This window comes from Rhipicephalus sanguineus, chromosome 8 (assembly GCF_013339695.2).
Source record: "Rhipicephalus sanguineus isolate Rsan-2018 chromosome 8, BIME_Rsan_1.4, whole genome shotgun sequence".
NCBI classification, from domain to species: Eukaryota; Metazoa; Arthropoda; class Arachnida; order Ixodida; family Ixodidae; genus Rhipicephalus; species Rhipicephalus sanguineus.
In genome coordinates this window covers 33,716,367-33,735,127 of record NC_051183.1, presented here as the reverse complement: position 1 = coordinate 33,735,127, position 18,761 = coordinate 33,716,367, and the positions used below count along the sequence as shown (strand labels likewise).

The window sequence follows — 18,761 nt, the reverse complement described above, 5'->3', positions numbered from 1 at the left end:
ACTGTGTAGAGGTACCGGTACCTGGAAAGTATGTCAAAATGTTCCAAATAGAACAGTTTTGAATTTCACTGTGGTTCGTATTTTGCGCCCATTTGGGCTTTGAAAAAAAAAAGTAGCCCTCATACTTAAGTTTAAAAAAGCACATAGTTGTGATGCATTAGCAGTGCAGTCTACATGGAGCCATAGGGGTATGTAATATGTTGTGCTTGCTGGTTTGCGTTCACCGCCAGCTATCGCTTTAATATTGGCATAAAGGGGAAGTAAAAATATGTGTTCATCTGCTTTTTTAAGGTGGAAGCCCTATATGTCTCATGCGGATGCTGTACAAACAAAATGATGGCAGAAAATATGGTACAAATATATGGCACAGATACAGAAAATAATGGTACAATAAAAAAAAAAAAACTGGCAAACGCAAAATGTCCCGAAGCAGCACTGCTGCAACCGAAGCCGTGTCTGAGAACACAAGGAGAACCAAATGGCGAGAGTCGGAGTGGGTGGCGTCGTGGCTTATGATGCGCCATTCACTCCTAACTCATTTCTTGCTCACTTGGTATAAACAAAAATTGGCATAGAAGGGTAAGAATGTATGACTGATTGAATGTTAACATTTACAGCCTATGCCAAATTACATTCGCTGTGATGTTGGAATCCCGAGGTCCCTTGTTAGACTAACAAACGTCGTGGCTTTCACACTTATGTCTCTTAAGGGGACCGAAAATTAACTGGTCACTGTTTACATATGGAAGATCCTTCTTGCCACCTGTGGCAGCATTTCCAGAACTAACGTCTCTGTCAAAATCTTGTGCAAGTATGCAAGGGACAAAACAGAAGTGGCCACTGTTTACATATTTAAAGTCCTAAGCATACACACCAGACCATGATTCTACAGTGTCTGACAGCTCCGGTGGAGTACACATCCCGATGGCTGGAGCCATCCCTGTGTGGCACCAGCTAGACTGTGACAAGCTGCACACTGTTGCTTGCGACAACTGTGTGGGAACAAAAAAAAAGGACACTGCACAAGGAAATATTTTTAGGCAAATGTAACGACTTGCGGTGAGGGAATTCTGAAAAGGACTGATGTTCCATGTTGCAATAAAGAAGCAACTTTTATATACCTAGTCCATCTTGTGTTAGTAGGAGTCTGATAAACGTTGGAAGTACAACTTCGTGGCTATAGGGAAGGATGATGGTGGGGAGATGCCTTCTTGAAACCTTAACCTGCGCCCTCCTCCCACCCCCTTCTTGGTGCACTGGAAGTTTTGCCCTATAGGTATTAGCTCCTTCAGTGGGTGCTCCTGAACGGTTTGTTATTGAGCTTGCTCTTACTACCTGCTTTACCCAAGCAGCAATCCTGGTGTTGGATTTTTCTTGCTCCGTAGCAATTTTTAATAGAAAAAGAGGCTTCAAGCATTACGCAAAGATAAAGCGCTAAAAGATTACCATGATACTCTGTACACAGACCTCCCCTATACAATTCACTAAGGAATCCCAAATTATATGCCAGATTAAGCTCTAAAAAGCATGTAGTTTCTTGATGTTATTTTTTAATCAGTAAAATAACCTTGCAAGAACCAGAATGTCAACAGTGGTGCTTGATATACAGTGCATGAAACCAGTGAATACAAACTGCTATGATGCCACCAGAAGCATCAGCAAAAGTACATTCACCCTGATAGAAACCTCATTCTGCATTAAGACTGTCCAGGCATTATTAACAAAGTATATTCAATAATTTCATTACTTCTAATTGCCCCATTTGTATAATCCTATCTCATCCATACCATGCTGTAAATCCAATAATTATTGACCTACGTGGGGTATTATTAAAGTGACCAGCTCATTTAAGATACCTGCTAGCCCCAGTGCTAACCTCATTTAATTTAAGTACTGCGGTGTGTTCATTCCTTCAAGAATTTTTCAGCATCCCCTTCATATAGCCACTTTTTAAATACTTCATGATACATCTCCCCATTTGATGACAGGCACTTGCCTAATTACCACCCCATCTTTCCAACAAGCAGCCTCTGTAAGAGGCTTCAAGACATGCTATCATCGCGAGTCATCGCGGGTTTCCTGAAACCACCTTTCTGTTAGTTCTGGCACAGCATGGTTTTCATAAATCATTTTCTTGCAAAGCTCAACTTGCTTCCCTGACAAACTGCACCTATAGTTTTAGACCATTTTTCAATAGCTATTTTTCTTGATTACTCGAAAGAACTCAATAATGTGAACCATAAGCTACAACTTTTCAAATTAATGAAATTTGGATGATCATCTCCTATACCTAGCCTGAGTATATATTTCCTTAATAATGATTTTCATTTAGGAGCATATATATATGTGATGGAACGAAATCTAGCTGGAGCACCGCTGGAGTCTGTCATAGGCATTTCGCACTTCTTTAAAGGTGCCATGCAACAATTTTGAATTAATCCTGCAATAAACTAGAAGCTTATTGCCTTGCGAATGGCTTAACACATTTTTTTACAGACTAAATTGATATGGGCTCGTTACAAAGGCTCAAGTTGGTGGCGAGCTGTCCGCCGCATCACCACTAATGAGACAGAGGACGGCGCATGTATAATTATGGCACACACACGAGCGCGCTTACTATGTATGCTTTACCGCAATACACTGCGTGCACTTTCGGAGGCACTTTTGATCCACGAATCGGTAGTAGCGCACGTAGCGCAAGTAAAAAAAAAAATCGGCGCCGGGACAGCCCGCTGATCATGCGCCGGCCTCGTGGTCCTCCCCCATTTTTCCTTCGAAGCGAGCTGCTTTTCACGGGGATTCTAAGGCAGGGAAAACGAGCGTGGTTGATGCATTCATAATGGTGCACAGTTATGGTGCATACGTTGCATCGGCAGCTGGAAGGAATGCATGGGAGAGCGCGTTCTGCATGGTTCCTGCGCGGACACAGCCCCTGCGAATGGCCCACCTACACACCTGTGCAGGACGTTCCCCCTCCTTTTCGGGCAATGCTGGTCCGGTCACAACAGCACCTATGTAGTCCTGGCTTTTGCTGTTTGCAAAGTCTGGCAGTTTTGTCTTTCTTCCTATATTTCTTCTCTCTGCTTTTTCTATGCCTTTTTTCTCTGTTTATTTCATTTTTATTTATCTCTCTATTTATCTTTATGTTTTTCCACTTTCATCCCTTCCTTTCTCTCTGTTTCCGTTACTCACCTGCTTCCTCCTTTCTATCCTTTTCTTTCTATCTCTCACTCTATTTCTGCATCTCTTTGATTCTCTTTCTTTCTGATTCTATGCTATGCCTTACTCTTTACTCCTTTTCTTCCTCCTCACCATCACATCTCTCCTCCTCACACACACTCCCCTGGCTACACTATGCTCTGCTAGCGTGCCTGGGTTGCCAAGTGACCTCGCCTCCGGATCGAGGGTACGCGGGTTCGAATCCCGCCTCGTGAAGAATTTTTTTCGCCAAGAATCTCTCTCTTTCTGTTTCTTTACATCTTTCTTTCTTTCTTTCTTTCTTTCTTTCTTTCTTTCTTTCTTTCTTTCTTTCTTTCTTTCTTTCTTTCTTTCTCTCTTTCTTTCTTTCTTTCTTTCTTTCTTTCTTTCTTTCTTTCTCTTTCTTCCTTTCTTCCTTTCTTTCTTTCTTTCTTTCTTTCTTTCTCTCTATATGTAGTCGTTCTCCCACCCATCATTATTACAGGTTATTACAGGCTACGCCGAAGAAATCGGCGCTAGAGCACTGCACGGGCCCGGGCCGGCCCGAAAGCCCGGGCCCGGCCCGGCCCGCGGGCCGGGCCGGGCCGGGTAAGGGATTGTTGGATCGGGCCCGGGCCGGGCTCGGGCCCGTGATCTTCGGGCTCGGGTCGGGCTCGGGCCTGAGCCAGGCCCGTATTAGGCCCGGGTCTCATCCGGACACCCGACACGTCACGTCGACGGGGATCGCTAAAGAGGCCGCCGGCTGGTTCACTTCGGCGCTCTAATAGACAGTTGTTTTGGAAGCCCTTAGTCCATTTTCAAAGATCGAAGGCGGTCACACGAAGACGACGAGACAGCCATCTTCAGGGAACAGCGAGGACGGTGGCTCGCTCTCTAACGGGTGTGCCTCGCTTTGACAGATCTATGGCACTGCGGTGGCGGTGACTCGGGAAGAAGGTTGGGACCAGGGCCGTAACTAAGGGGGGGTTGAGGGGGTTCTTGCACCCCCCGAAATTCTTTCATTCTTTAACATTTTTGGTTATAGTCAAATATTTGCATGCCTTCACAGCGACCACGAGTTGCCACAGTTGGCCGTTCTACACACCAACACCCCCCGAAAAAAATTCCCGGGTACGGCCCTGGTTGGGACAAAGAACGTTCTTGTTTTGAACACGAAAACGTTGTGTACGTTGGGTGCAGTTGCCTGCCGAGGAGTCAACACGACAGCTTTAATTTATGTAACGCTGCCCAGCCTGGTGTATTCCTACCAGAAGCAGCTAGAGCACGTTTTTTTAAATGCGAAGCATTTCTTAGCGAACTTCTGCGACTTTGAGCGCATCTATCTATCTATCTATCTATCTATCTATCTATCTATCTATCTATCTATCTATCTATCTATCTATCTATCTATCTATCTATCTATCTATCTATCTATCTATCTATCTATCTATCCATCCATCTATCCATCTATCTATCTATCTATCTATCTATCTATCTATCTATCTATCTATCTATCTATCTATCTATCTATCTATCTATCTATCTATCTATCTATCTATCTATCTATCTATCTATCTATCTATCTATCTATCTATCTATCTATCTAGCCGCCTACGACTTTGTGCTCTCCTGGTCGCTTGGTTAATCGAATGTACACCAAAATTGGTATGGCGTAACATGACTTTACGACGAACATAAATGACAAGTCATAACATGAAAATCATGACACGCATGTCATGTACAGCATGATTTACATGCCACGCTCATGGTGCGCTGGCGGCCGTTTGGCTAGCTTGATATACACCAAATTGGTATCTTGCGACATGACCGTGTGACGAACATAAATGGCACAAGTTAACATGAAAATCATGACAGGCATGTCATGTACAGCATGACTTACGTGCCACGCTCATGGTGCGCTGGCGGCCGTTTCGCTAGCTTGATATACACCAAAATAGGTATCTCGCGAGCGTGACTGTGTGGCGAACATAAATACCAGGTGGTAACACGAAAATCATGACATGCATGTCATGTAGGGTATGATTTAGATGCCACGCTGCACTCCCGGCCATTTTGTTTACTGGATATATACCTCAATTGGTATGGCATGACAAGAGTGTGTGACGAACATAAATAGCAGGTCACGCATCGTATATATGTAGCAGAATATATGTTTCATTACCATGGCATATACCAGATTATACACGCATGCATGTATGACAATCTCGCGATATATAGCGAACTAGATGTCACGACACGAATGACTTCATAAGCCTCATTGACAAACAAGACGATGTATGCAGCTCTTTGCTGGCTGCTTCGCATTACCTCAATTCCCACACTGCGTAGGATCTGCCGATTTTTTTTTTCATTGCATTGTGCAATAGATGAAGTTTGCAGACTTGCTACTTTTACTCAACAGCCCTAGCTCCTATGCAATTGATGTAAAACTTAAACTAAAAATATCTGCCATGTTTTTTTTTTTCAGTTTATGGAGGTATATTTTGTAGTCGTTATTCGAAATGCAAAAATAAGATTGCGTGGGTTACTGCGTGCGTACATGAAACAGCCAGCTATGACTCCAATTATAGTTTATATTGCCCTGCAATTATTTCGCAAGAGTGTTACGGGCGTAATTAACCGAAAGTATACACAGTACCAGTGAAAGTCGTGACACTGAAAGAAGTTCCCAAAACAATCTCTAGAAAATATCTTGTGTGTGGCAGGCATCTTCACAATAACCGAAGGTTAGACAGTGCCTCCTTTATGCTCAAGGCATAACTAGCTGAAACGGGTCGGGTCGGGTCGGGCCGGGCCGGGCCGGGCCCAAACCTTTCGGGCCCGGGCCGGGTACGGGCCACATTTAAGAACACCGGGCCGGGCTCGGGCGGGCCGGAGCATGGCGTTTTCGGGCCGGGCCGGGCCCGGGCCGGAAAAATCGGCCCGTGCAGTGCTCTAATCGGCGCACGTGTTCTGGGAGCGAATCAGAAGATGATAATTATTTCTGTTTCTGACAGACAAATTACAACAGCTTCTGTTAAACTACATTAGGGTGCCTTTATTCTGCAGTATTGCGGCGGCGCGCGTTTTCCTTGGTTGCGCGCGCCCCGGCGAAACCCACGCTCTCGGAAAGCAATCTGCCGAGCCACCGCCGCTCCGCCTCCTCCATCGCTGCTCCCTCGGATGAGAGATGCAGCAGGCGGAAGTGACGTCATCACCGCATCCGGTCTCGCGCGGGCTGTGCGAGGGAGGAGGCGCCAATAAAGAAAGAAAGCGCGCGCCAAATTCATCCTCTCCACGCATCGCCCTCCTCCCACTATTTCGACGTCGGCGCAGCAGACGACGGCGTAGGAGACGGAGCAGTTGCGCTGTGCGCGTGTGTGTGGCCGGCGGTGGAGGTTTCTTTCTAACGCTGTCATCCTTTCCTCTTTTTTTTTATTTCTTCATTGGTGGTGGTGGTGGTGTCTGTAGAAGCGCTCCGTGAACGTGCGTGCTCAGAATCTGTGGAAACGATGCGGTGAATTGTTGCGGAAAATAAAACCTCGAAGCAACAGAGATGAGTTCCAACGCCATCCGGGGTATCAGGCGCAAGAAATCGACGCTCTCCGAAGTGAAGATAGCCGTCCTAGGAGCGTCGGGCGTAGGAAAGAGCGGTGAGTTTCGTCGTCGGGGTTTAGGCTTACCCACGAGTGCGCGCGCTAGATTTCTCGCCTCGTAGGGATTGCTTCGCCTGGATGGTGATCGCGTGAATGGCCACTCCTGCCGAGTAGTATAGCTTAGCCCTATTGGTTCTTCACTTACTGAAACGTGGGTAACCAATTATGCGAAGCTCGAAGGTTAGTTCTGTTTTAACTGGCTTGCTGTTGAGGTTTATGTCACCTCGGCTGCTCCATTTCTATATGTTCCTCAGCGAAGAAAAAAAAGCAACAAAAAAAAGTGGTTGCCCAAAATGAAACGTTAAGAAGTACAGAAAAAAACGGCGAACTAAAGTTAAAAAATAGAACGTTTACGCGCACACATTTCTAGTTCTGCCTACTGTACACGGACTTAACACATAATCCCATATATAGCAATATATAGCTGTACGTCGCAAGGGCTTGTCTGTCGGCATCATCGCAAAAGTGTTTCTGTGACGACATTCGGGGGGACTTGGGTGGATTACTCAAGGATATATGGCGATCGCATCGGTGCGTATTTCTCGGGCGAAGTCGGGTGTTTCGTTTCGTGAGGAGCCGCCTACGCCGCTAGGATGCTCGTCTCGATATCGTGTGCTGCGTGAAGATTTCTGTGTGTAGTGTGCTGCGTTTGTACACAAAGCGTGTCCACGCTAACGCAGTGTCTTTCCGACTACCCCCTTTATCCGGCTAGAAACGCTTTTCAGGTCGACATTACCAATTTCTCTTAAATGCCATCTTCAAAATGTAGCCAATTGGTTTCTTCGTAAAGTCCATAGCGATGATATTCAGCGTGAGGATTGGTTTTCGTTTCCAAAAACTGAGAGCCCGCTGGTCATAGTTGCAAGATAAAGGGGAAAAAAAAGAAAGGAAGGATATTCCTGCAGATTCCACGCGTCGTGGGAATCGCTGTATTCGAAGCAGATTACCTGCCTTTGAGCCACGGCTTACGAGTTGGACTGACGTCCTTGTATAATTTGAGTAACCGTGAGCGTTTCGACGGCTTACCAGGCACGGTGACTGTACTAGCGCTTAAAGATTAGCTCACTGTGTGGCGTAATGCCGGAACTTCGTTTCGGTAAGGTTACAGACGTAACCTTACCGAAACGTAACCTTACAGATCGAAACGAAGTGTAAGCAGTGTTCGTTGTATTCCTGAGGGCACGAGCAACGATAGAGTTTGCTGAGTTATACATATGTAATAGTACGTTGCTATAAACCACTGATTATTCACGATCTGTACATAGTGGTTGGTGGTTAATGGTCACTGCGGTACGTTTTTCAGCTTTTATCTGCTGCATTAATATTGCCAACTCTAACAAGCGGTGTCTTCAGTATAATTCACGTAAAGTCTTCAATGTCTATTTTGGCTGTTCCTGGTCTGATGTACTTTTCTCTGTGTCCTTGTGCTTGTATGTATGCAAATCAAATAAATAAATAAATAGACTGTGAATCACGCGTGGCGCATACCCGCATGTGGCCGCGATATGCGGGCATGCGTCGCGTGCTGACTGGGGAAAAAGAGTTTTATGACGTACGTGACAAGCATTCATGTGATGATATGTCTGTCGAAGAAAAGGTTCTTTTTTCACGATGTGCTCCTATCTTTGTTAGAGAGAACCAAATAAATCCAATACACAAGCCAAGGAAAGCATAGGCGACAATCGCTTTCACTGTGATGTCGTAATTGTGACAGTAATTGAAATGAACGAAAGTGTGCGAAAACAGCTTTCTGCTGGTGGGATACGAACCCTCAACCTTAGCATTACGCGCACACATACCTTCCTATGTGAATTCGGTATGTGGAATCTCGTTGATACGTTTTTCACGGGAACCGGAAAATAAAACGTATTATGCAACAATCGTATTCACTGAAGAGATGAAAAAAAATGGAGGAAAACATGCATACTCCGTCAGCAACTCACTATTATTGAGCAACATAAAGTAGCTAGTAAATTTGCGCTAAATTTTTTTGAACGTCTCGGAGTAAATTCTTCTGAAACGTAAAAAAACGAAGATAGTATACTGAAGAATAAACACAGGATTTTTAGATATATCGCTCAATATTCTCTTTCGCGGTCGTATTATCTAATTTCGGGCAAAAATGTGAGTGTATTAAACCGCATGAAAATGCATTATTTCCAAGGGACGTTGGCCGGTAAAAAAAAAAAGCGTATTATGCGGAATCGTATCAACGAGGTTCTACTGTATACCAAATTAAAGAGGCGACCACGAGTGTGCCCAGACGTAAGTGACTACAGGTAGATATATACCTAGAAACGGGCAAAGTGCGTAAGGTTCGCAAAAAAACGCTTCGCTTTGAAAAACGGATGCATGAGTCGCATTTTCTGGAACCGAAAGCTCGCCGCGCCCTGCGTTGGGCAACGCCAGTTGTTGCGCCACGAGCGGAGGTTAAGAAATCGATGTTTCCAGCGTGAGCAGACTGCCACTTGAAAACACCTGCGGTTCGGGCATCGGCATCGCTGCGCGGCCGCTCTGGCTTCGTCCCTGGGTCGAGCATATAACTAACACTGGCTTTGGTGAAGGTAAAAAACCCCGAGGCACTGCGGCGACCAAAGTGAAAATTAAAAGGCACAGAAAAAGACGTTTCGGCTCTCACACGGGAACCTTGTTCACAAGTGAAATGAAAAAAAAAAGTTTTTTCCCGTGTGTTTTAATTTTCACTTTGGTCGGCGCAGTGCATCGGGGTTTTTTATCTTCGCCATGTATCATCCCAACCAGACGGGCTTCCGTCAAACATTAAACTTCAACACTGGCATTGTAGCTCAAGGTAAACGTTTTTTTACGGGCGCCTTGCAATATCTTCCGGTGGGAACATTGCGGGCAACGATGCTTCTCGTCCAAGACCAATGACGATGCCTTGACATCCTATGTAGCGGGGTCCGATTTCATAAAGTATGGGCAATCCCAACCCACCACGGTGGCGTGGTGTTCGACGGCTGACCCGAAGGTCGCGGGATCGAATCCTGCATTTTCGATGGAGACGAAAATGCTTGAGGTTTGTGTGCTTAGATTTAGGGACACGTTAAAGAACCCCAGGAGTTCAAAATTTCCGGAGCCCTCCACTATGGTGTCTCTCATAATCATATCGTGGTTTTGGGACGTTAAACCCCAACAATTATTAATTATAGAGCGTTCCGCTCAGAGTCGTTCTCGACCAGAGTTGTTCTGATCGAGGTATAAGGGACACTATTTGCATTCTATTGCTGTAGTGCAGTCATAGGCGTGCGCACAGGGGAGGCAGGGGGGACGGCCGCCCCTCCTAATCACCTAAGAGGGAGGGCGCAAAATCTGCCCCATACATTGACCCCACTAGTCACCTTAAGAGGGAGGGGGGGGGTCGTAAAAACTGCCTCGTACATTGACTTAGTAGGAGGGGGGGGCGCTGCGATGAACCTTCGCCCCCCCCCCCCCCTGATGGGGAACCCTGCGCACGCCTATGAGTGTAGTGATTACTATTCAACTGTATATAAATTGAGGGGGACGAAAATGAAACTTTGCCGCCTGTAGGGAGCGAACCTGCAACCTTCGGGTAACGGGACCACTTCACGGATATCTGGTTGGAGACAAACTATGCATATCCTTCTACGCAAGAACAATATTAGCGCACAGGATTTCTTTGTCAGTTTTGCATGTGCGTATACGAGCCCATACAGACGCACGCACGAACATGCATAACGGGTGGTTGAACCCTCCCTCTCTCCTCCCCCCCCCCCCCCCCCCCCCGCCACAGAAAAAAAAATTCTGGCCGCGCTACTGTTTTCTATGGACAAGTACCAAAGGGCCGAAATAAGCACTCCTGTTATTACGTACAGTGCACGGAGCATTCGACGTTGCCAACGAACACGGTTAGTCGTCGGCCCGCTCGCCCACCTCCGCTGACGGTATTCGTAACGCGTGACTGCACTGTGATCGGTTGGCGGAGGCAGGGCACTCCGAGTGGTGAGAGGACCTTACGAAATCAATAGTAGCGTGCATATGCACGCTGACTCGCGGATGGAGAGTGTTTCCACGTGCCCAATACCTAACACTCTACCCTCTGTCCCCGAATATCTGGTACGCGAAATGGGAATGTGCCCCTAGGGTGTTGAAGAAGCTGGCTGAGACAGAACAAAAAGGGAAAAGCAATTAACAGTCGTTCACCCAGAACTCCCACTCTGCCGGGTTCCAACTTCGTTCCCCGAAGCAATGCGGTGCGTGCGTTTCGTCTAATGTTGGCTGGCTGATTTGTTGGTTAGCTGTTAGCAGCGACCATCTCCAATGGTGTCCCGTAGGCATAGGTCGGCAAACTCACTCATGAGTCGACTCACTCAGACTCAGATGGAGCTGTGAGTCTGAGTGAGTCCGGCTGACTAAAATTTTGGTGAGTCTGAGTCCAAATGAGTCCGGTTGAGGAAAACTTTGTTGAGTCCGAGTCCGAGTGAGCGCTAAGCGGAAAATACATTATTTGAGTGAGTCTGAGTGAGTTCTACTTTTTTTGCCGACATATGCCCGTAGGGATGGTCGATTAAATTTTTTAATCGATTAACCGTTAATCGTTCGTCGATTTAGCGTTTAATCGATTAACTGCTTTCGATGTGATGTTTTAACCGACTATTCGACGTTTTTCAAGGATGCCTTAAAAGGATATCTCACTGAGTGATTGTGTTTGTTTGATGCGATTGCCATACGAGTGTGATCTATAGGGTCCCTTTAATCTGCGGCCGCTTGCCCCGCCACGGTGGTCTAGTGGTTATGGCACTCGACTGCTGACCCGAAGGTCGCGGGATCGAATCCCGGCCGCGGCGGCTGCATTTTCGATGGAGGCGAAGATGTTTGAGGCCCGTGTACTTAGATTTAGGTGCACGTTAAAGAACCCCAGGTGGTCGAAATTTCCGGAGCCCTCCACTACGGCGTCTCTCATAATCATATCGTGGTTTTGGGACGTTAAACCCCAGATATTATTATAATCTGCGGCCGCTTCTACGTAGGACAGACGGGCCGCTGCATTAACCAGAGATTATTGGAACATAAGAGATCGCTAACTGGAGGCTCACCCTTCTAATATATCTTTATATTGTCGAGATTGTAAGTGCACGCCAAAATTCGATGAATGCGCAGTGTTGTACCGGCATAGAAATGAAGAAACGCGCCTGATGATTGAACTTAATAAACAATTATATCGGGCCAGTTGGTATGGATCCATCTTGGTAGGAAGTGCACAACTTTTACAAAGGACACGCTTGTGCCTCTTCTTTCGTGTCCTTTGTAAAAGTTGTGCGCTTCCTACCAAGATGATGATTGAAGCATGGCATATCGAGAATAGTGGTAGCGCATGCGTGAGCCAACCGTCGATTAACTTGCATAAAGATGACATCAAATGCATTAACAGTTATCTTCCACGTGGACCCCCACGCGTGCCGGATTGATAGGTTCGCCTATTGCATGGGCATGCGCAGATAAGTTTTCGTGCCTTCTTTCTTTTCCGCCGTTGTGCGTCTCTTCAGTTGTTAGTCGGCATTTGTGGTGTCCTGACCAGTGCTGGGCAGTATCGAAGATACATGTATCTTCGATACTATCTTAGATACTTTTTGGGTATCTTGTATCTGTATCGCGATACGTTTCGCAAAACAAGTACCTGTATCTGTATTTCCGATACATTGAAGAATGTATGGTGTATCTTAAGATACAAGATACTGCGATCGCACCACCACGGTGCGAAGCAATAAACGTCGGCTGAGCTCGAACTTCTCAAGCTGATACTGCTGCCACTAAGTCACCGGAATAAAACTAAAGGCAGTGACATTATTTTATCATTCCACAAGAGTTTGCCAGCGAGGATAGGCGATAAGCTCTGAGCGTCCCTATATATTGGTTGAGCAGAGTTACGAGGTGGCGCTCGCGTTGTCTCGACAGACAAGCGCGCGAACGTCTGCACCCAGCCGAATTTTTGTTTAATCGTTTTTTTTTTAGTTTTGTCAGTGCCATGGCACTTGGCACTTGGCCACTCTCCTGTGCTGCGCACTACAATACGTGCGGCGTCTTTCGCACACATGCTGATGCCGCTGTAAAGTCATTATCGAAGTTCCTCTTGTGTGGTGCTTCGTTACGAAGTTTGAAGAATGCAAGAATGGCGGGTTGCTTTGCCTCTCGTGGCTTTCGCACTTCGGCGATTTGAAGAATCTCGTAAATGTAAGATTGCATTGCATGCAATGAGATTGACTTATATGCAAATAAGATTGTAACAGCTATAGCACCAACGGTACCGATGCTGGATTTAACAGAACAAGCATTCACCTGACACTATCTTGGCGTACTTTTGTTTTCCTTTTATTCAAAGAGTTTTTAAAATCATAATTTGATTGTTAGTAGAAGTTATTTCTTAGCTGTCCTTCTTTTCCATCCCGTACAGCCGCGCTCAATATGACTTGCAACACGGGAGCGCGTGGCCTCGCGAGATTAATGATTGCACACGGCTTCAACTTGCTTCATTTCTGTAACTTAATGTTATTTTCTTATTCGGGAACATCCCTCAGTGAGAGAACAGCGTTTATTTGCAGAAATAAGGGCTAATGGAAGGAATACGAAATCTTTAATCTCGTCAGGCCACACACTCCCGTGTTGCAAGTCATATTGAGCACGACTGTAGTACATTACCTATGTACCTATATTGTTTTTTTCTGCCGGTCTGCTTATGCAATATGCCTTTAACGTGCTGCCAATGTAAGCTCCCTGCTTTATTCCTAGTTTTAACTGTCTGCGTCATTTCTGCTGCTGTTCTTCTTCAAGTGGAATATAAGTTTATATTCCACTTGAATCTGCGCTTCCCCTTAAATCTGCGCTTTTATCTGCGCTTGTGTGTGTGCATGTGTTCCTTTTTCCGTCGCGTCTTCTTTGCGCAGTTTAAACCTTTTAAGTTTATATACTTATATTCCACTTGCATTTACTCTTATGTAGAGGTGATGTTGAGAGCAAATATATAATAACCCGGGCGCGCCTGGAGTATACAGTAACGATAATTCTGCTTACTGCTGAGTAAATGAGCAAATTTGAGTTTGCATTATAACGTAAATTATTAGGCGCCATCTTAAATAGGTTGGCAAAGATATTCGAGAAACACTGTTATACCACATGCACCGTTTTTCTCATGAGCGCCCCAAAGAGTCCTTTTACGCCATTTTCCATAGGCCCTGAATCTAGTAGGGGGTACCCGCCGCGGTGGTCCGGTGCTTATGGCGCTTGACTGCTGGCCCGAAGGTCGCGGTAGCCGGATTTCGATGGAGGGAAAATGGTAGAGGCCGGTGTTCTTATGTGTAGGTTTTAGAACCCCAGGTGGTCACAATTTCCGGAGCCCTCCATAGAGCATCTTTCATAATCATATCGGGGTTTTTCGACGTAAAACTCAACAATCATTATTAGCTCTTACGGGTGCCTCCTATATCGTGTTTCTATACTTATTCGCTGTGTTTGATACGGAACCGCTTTTCTATTTTACTTAGATATATTTGTTTTCGTTGTTTAGGCTTCCCTGAATCTTTTTACTGTTGCTAGTCACCAGGTAATCGGATCTATAAGTGTCAATAACGTGAATAGCGGCGGTGATCTGCAGCGCTTTGCGCAACTGTACAATACGTCTGAAACGTTTCTGGGCTGCACATGTTCTTGGTGACGTACACCTGTCCGGTGATCCGTTATTGCTAAAACCGTAATATGTTTACCGGCAAGGTACAACTCCACAGCGGTATTTACACCATCGTGCCGGGGCTTCTTATTGAAGTTCACACGGTCACATGGCAACCCACTTGCTGGTCGGCAAGCAGAACAGACAGCGACTAGCTCCCATCAGTTACAAAAGCTACAAGCAAGAACCGCTATCAGCGAAATGTATAAAGAGCTATCATGTTAAGCAGCTAAAAAAAGCGCCAACAAATTGTTTCCGAATGAAACAGATATACCTTGAACGAGACGTACAAAATTTTTTTTGAGATACTAACAGAGTTTTTATTCAAATGAAACGCAATTGGTCGCAGTTATTAAATTTTCAAGCGAACATCTATGTGCATAGGCGTTTAATGCTGCATTATATAGATATATATTAACAAATTTGAGAATGTATCGAAGTATCTTAACATACAATTGGAATGTATCGTATCGGATGCAATCGGTGTTGCAGTATCTTGTATCGTATCGCGATACAATTTCAAAGTATCTTTGCCCAGCCCTGGTCCTGACTTCTTTCTTGTGCCCGTGTTTGCACGCCCTGTCTTTTTAGAATTCAAACTTCCATCTTCCCCTGAAATTCTGCCTTATTTTCCGATAGTATTTCGGAACAGTCGTCCGAAAGGCTAGTACCAGTAGCTTCGGAAAAGACGGACACGCCGAAAGAAAGAAAAACATCGGTGTACAGCACACCGTCTCGCAAACGGTGAACAAGGGAGGCTCTTGGCAGGAGGGACTCTATTCTGGTCGAAGACATTCGGGAATTCACCGCTGAACTCTCTCCGCCTCCCACCCCTCGTACGCCTTGCTTTCTGCTTGGAGACGATAGCGTTTAGGAAGAAAGCTGCCAGTGGGACGGGTTCTTGGAACAATTTTTTATTTTTTTGTTTCATTTACCGTCTTATGGAGAGATGCTATAGTGGGCGTTTGGGTGAGGAGCAATTCGGCAGCGATGTTTTGGAAAGCAGGCTCCTTTTGAGCTCCTTCGATTTTTTTCTGTTTCTTCTACCGTTGCCGCAGCTTCTTAGCGCGTGGTCTATAAATAGCCTCGACGAGCGGGTGGCCAGTCGGAAGATTTCGGATCTGGTACGGACGTTGTGAACGAATGGGTCACTGGATCACAGGAAGCCCCTTTGTATACGCGACGTTACGAGTGGAGGCACCGTAAACGGAACATAGAATGAGAGGTATGGAGTGGGTGTTCTATGGAATAGGAAAACTTATTAAAGCGAAAGCCTTAAATGCTTCATCAAGCGCGAAATTTGACCGTCGGCGTCCCGCGACGGCGGCGTCAGCGTCCCGCGGCGTCGGATACAAGTGATGCGAACGAACGTCATCACTTAATGACGTCACCGTATGACGTCTTCATGACGTCACAGATCGCAAAAGTTTATGGCGTCATCCTGACGTTTCTTGGCGTCATGTGATGACGTCACCACATGACATCGTAACTTGTTCAAAGGTGGTCCGATCACGGAGGCAATGCGAAACCCGGTGAGGTGCCTCCGATCTTGGAGGCAGTGCAAAATTACGTTAGGTGCAGAAAGCTTCCGAAGGGTGATGGGGCAGCATCAATATACTGACGGTGAAGAAAAAGAAGATGGCTTTCGCTTTCGAGTCGTCTTGAGTGAATGCATAAAGGACCCTGTAAGTTATTTAGAAGGCAGAAAGGTCGCCCTGAGCTAGTGCGCTCTGGCCTGCTACTGTGCACAGGGGAATAGGGAAAGGGGAGAAAGAATGATGAAGGGTGTTCATGGTGAGAGAAAGAAGTGATGCGTGTATGCAATTACCGCGTGACATGGTGGTTTCGTTGCAGTCCGGTGTCCAGTCCTGTGCTCTTAAGAAAAGCTGTAACTGCCCTTGTAGCAGTTGTTGACACTGTCTGATCGCACATTGATGCCAAAATACCACTTTCGCTCAGCGTTACCTCGCCATTTATGGACCGAGAGTTCATTCATACACCAATACTGACGTGAAATAGGTTGGCGACTGCAATAGTCAAGTTTTATACAGACGCGAACTGTCTCAGGCAATCTTGGAATGAAGGAGTTGGTGTAACATAAACGTTTTCACTTTTGAGTTTAAGGTTTTCCATTCCCGGTCGTTCTGTTCACATTGAGTTTTAAGTTAAAAAGTCAATAAGTTTTTCCAGAAGCAGAGGGGGTCGTAACGAGGTCTCTGGACTAAAGGCTCGTTCCCACCTGCGACTAGCACTGGTCGCGCGACCATTTGCGACTGGCGACCAAGAAGCGACCCAAGGCGACCGATGTTCACACCTGTGCGCGACTTACGCTCGTCGCCACACAGAATCCACGTCTGCTCATATATGGCTCGCATTGTCTTTGCCCCGTAAAATAAGCTGACGTCCCGTTCCTGCGCACCTGATTGGTTCAGACGTTTGCGACTGCATTCGCGCGACTGAAAAATCGAGCAGCGAGCGACTGAGCAAAAGCAGTCTCTTTGAGACGGAAGAGGCTGTTTGAGACAATTTGTGACTGTAGTCGCTTTGCGACTAACTTGGTCGCGTGACCGGTGCTATTCGCAGATGTGAACGAGCCTTAAAGGACCCCTCGTCAGGTCTGACCATATTGAGCTGATGAGTGCAAGCATACACTGGGCGTTCACGATAACCTCTGACAAAATTTGCAAGGCTGCGCGCCGCGCAAATAGGTCAAATTTCAAGCTGAACGCCGTTTTCCCTTCGTCTCGCGGGCGCGCGCCCCAAGAAGGAGGGGATGACGTGCAACAAGGAAGGGCCCTACGTGTACTTGTCACTACTTTGATGCCGTTCCTTTGCGTAGACATCTGCGCTCTGACGTTTCCCACAGTAGCACGTGACACTGCGAAAATACATTTACGCGACATCTGTAGCTTGTGTAACTCGTTGCTTGAATAGATTAATGAAATTTGAGACAAATAATAAGACACACAAACGGCATGTGTGCGTGTTTTTCTTTTTTTTTTTCTTACTGCGAATCGCAGCGAGATGCGGGACTATAGCTGCCACCGTTTCGCATGCGTTCGTGTTCTCGCGGTTTGCGCGTCGAGCGGACACCAGCCCTGACAACGAAACTATGTAATATTCTACCCCGTTCCAGTGCTCATTAGGCTCACTTATCACCTAAATGTTCACGCGGCACTGGCTCTTGATACCGCTAGTCTTGTGCCCGTACAAATGTCGCAGCTTTCATGCCCATCCCGCAGACACAGGCAGTACACCACAGAACACCGACCGCCTACGTCTGGGTGCTCTCATGATCGCCTCCTTAACTTGGTGTACACCAAAATTTGCATGGGAGGGTTAGAGGATTTGACGAATATGATTGCCGGTTCATGGCATGAATAACGTTAAAATCCTGTCGCGTACGTCGTCAAACCCTTTCCACTAGACACGTGTGGCACATACCCGTTGACCACAAGCCGCGGTGTACGGGTATGCGCCACAGGTGATTGACAGTTTATATCTACCCAGGAACGGCGAGAACAGACATTGGTAACTTAAATGCTAGAGCGTTAAGGAAAACCAACATCGGCAGCGTTGACTCAACGAATGGAAAGAACAAAAATTAGGATCCCAGCAGGAATCGAACCCAAGCATTCTGCGTGGCAATCAGGTGTTCTAGCACTGAGCCACGGCAGGTCTATAAACTGGTTTGGAAAACAGCCTACGCAGGCGTACTATCGGTGCAACGTCAATTGTGGTTGTGGTGCTGGCTATCTAATTTTACAAGGCAGTAATAAACACTACATGATACTCCTACGATACAGGCGTAATATCAGATGAACGTCTGTAGTTCCAGTGTTGGCTCCTCTTTTATAGCAGTCTAATAAACATTACGTTTGTATTCCTGATTCAGCAAGCTATATTGAAGCATTGCTCGACCCCGGAGGAATACATTAACGAAAGTTACCTATGATATCCACATCACCGCACTGTAAAGTGCACTTAGTCCGCCAGAACGACGCAGTGTCCTCTTCATTTCTTACGAGGCTGGGTGATGGCCTCATGCTGACCGAGGATAATGCCAGATTGATTGACAGCCGCTTTGTAGACTAGGCTACGTAAGCCACATACGCCCAGGTAGTCTACAAATACGACAAACAACATCCACTGATGTTGGTCTACGTAGCACTTACCAGGCCAACCAGCCTCGACGGCCTATACCTCACCAACGCGAAGGGTGGCTTCAG

General features: G+C 46.2%; 1 protein-coding gene across 1 annotated transcript in view; it reads left to right on the top strand.

Moving 5' to 3' along the window:
• The first annotated feature begins 6,454 nt into the window (after positions 1-6,454).
• Positions 6,455-18,761, top strand: part of LOC119401687 (ras-related and estrogen-regulated growth inhibitor) — a 43,322-nt gene continuing 31,015 nt past the window's right edge. Inside the window, exon 1 of the mRNA XM_037668609.2 lies at positions 6,455-6,830. Coding sequence (XP_037524537.1) covers positions 6,734-6,830 — 97 coding nt within the window. The 5' untranslated portion in view covers positions 6,455-6,733. The remainder of the gene's footprint in view (positions 6,831-18,761) is intronic.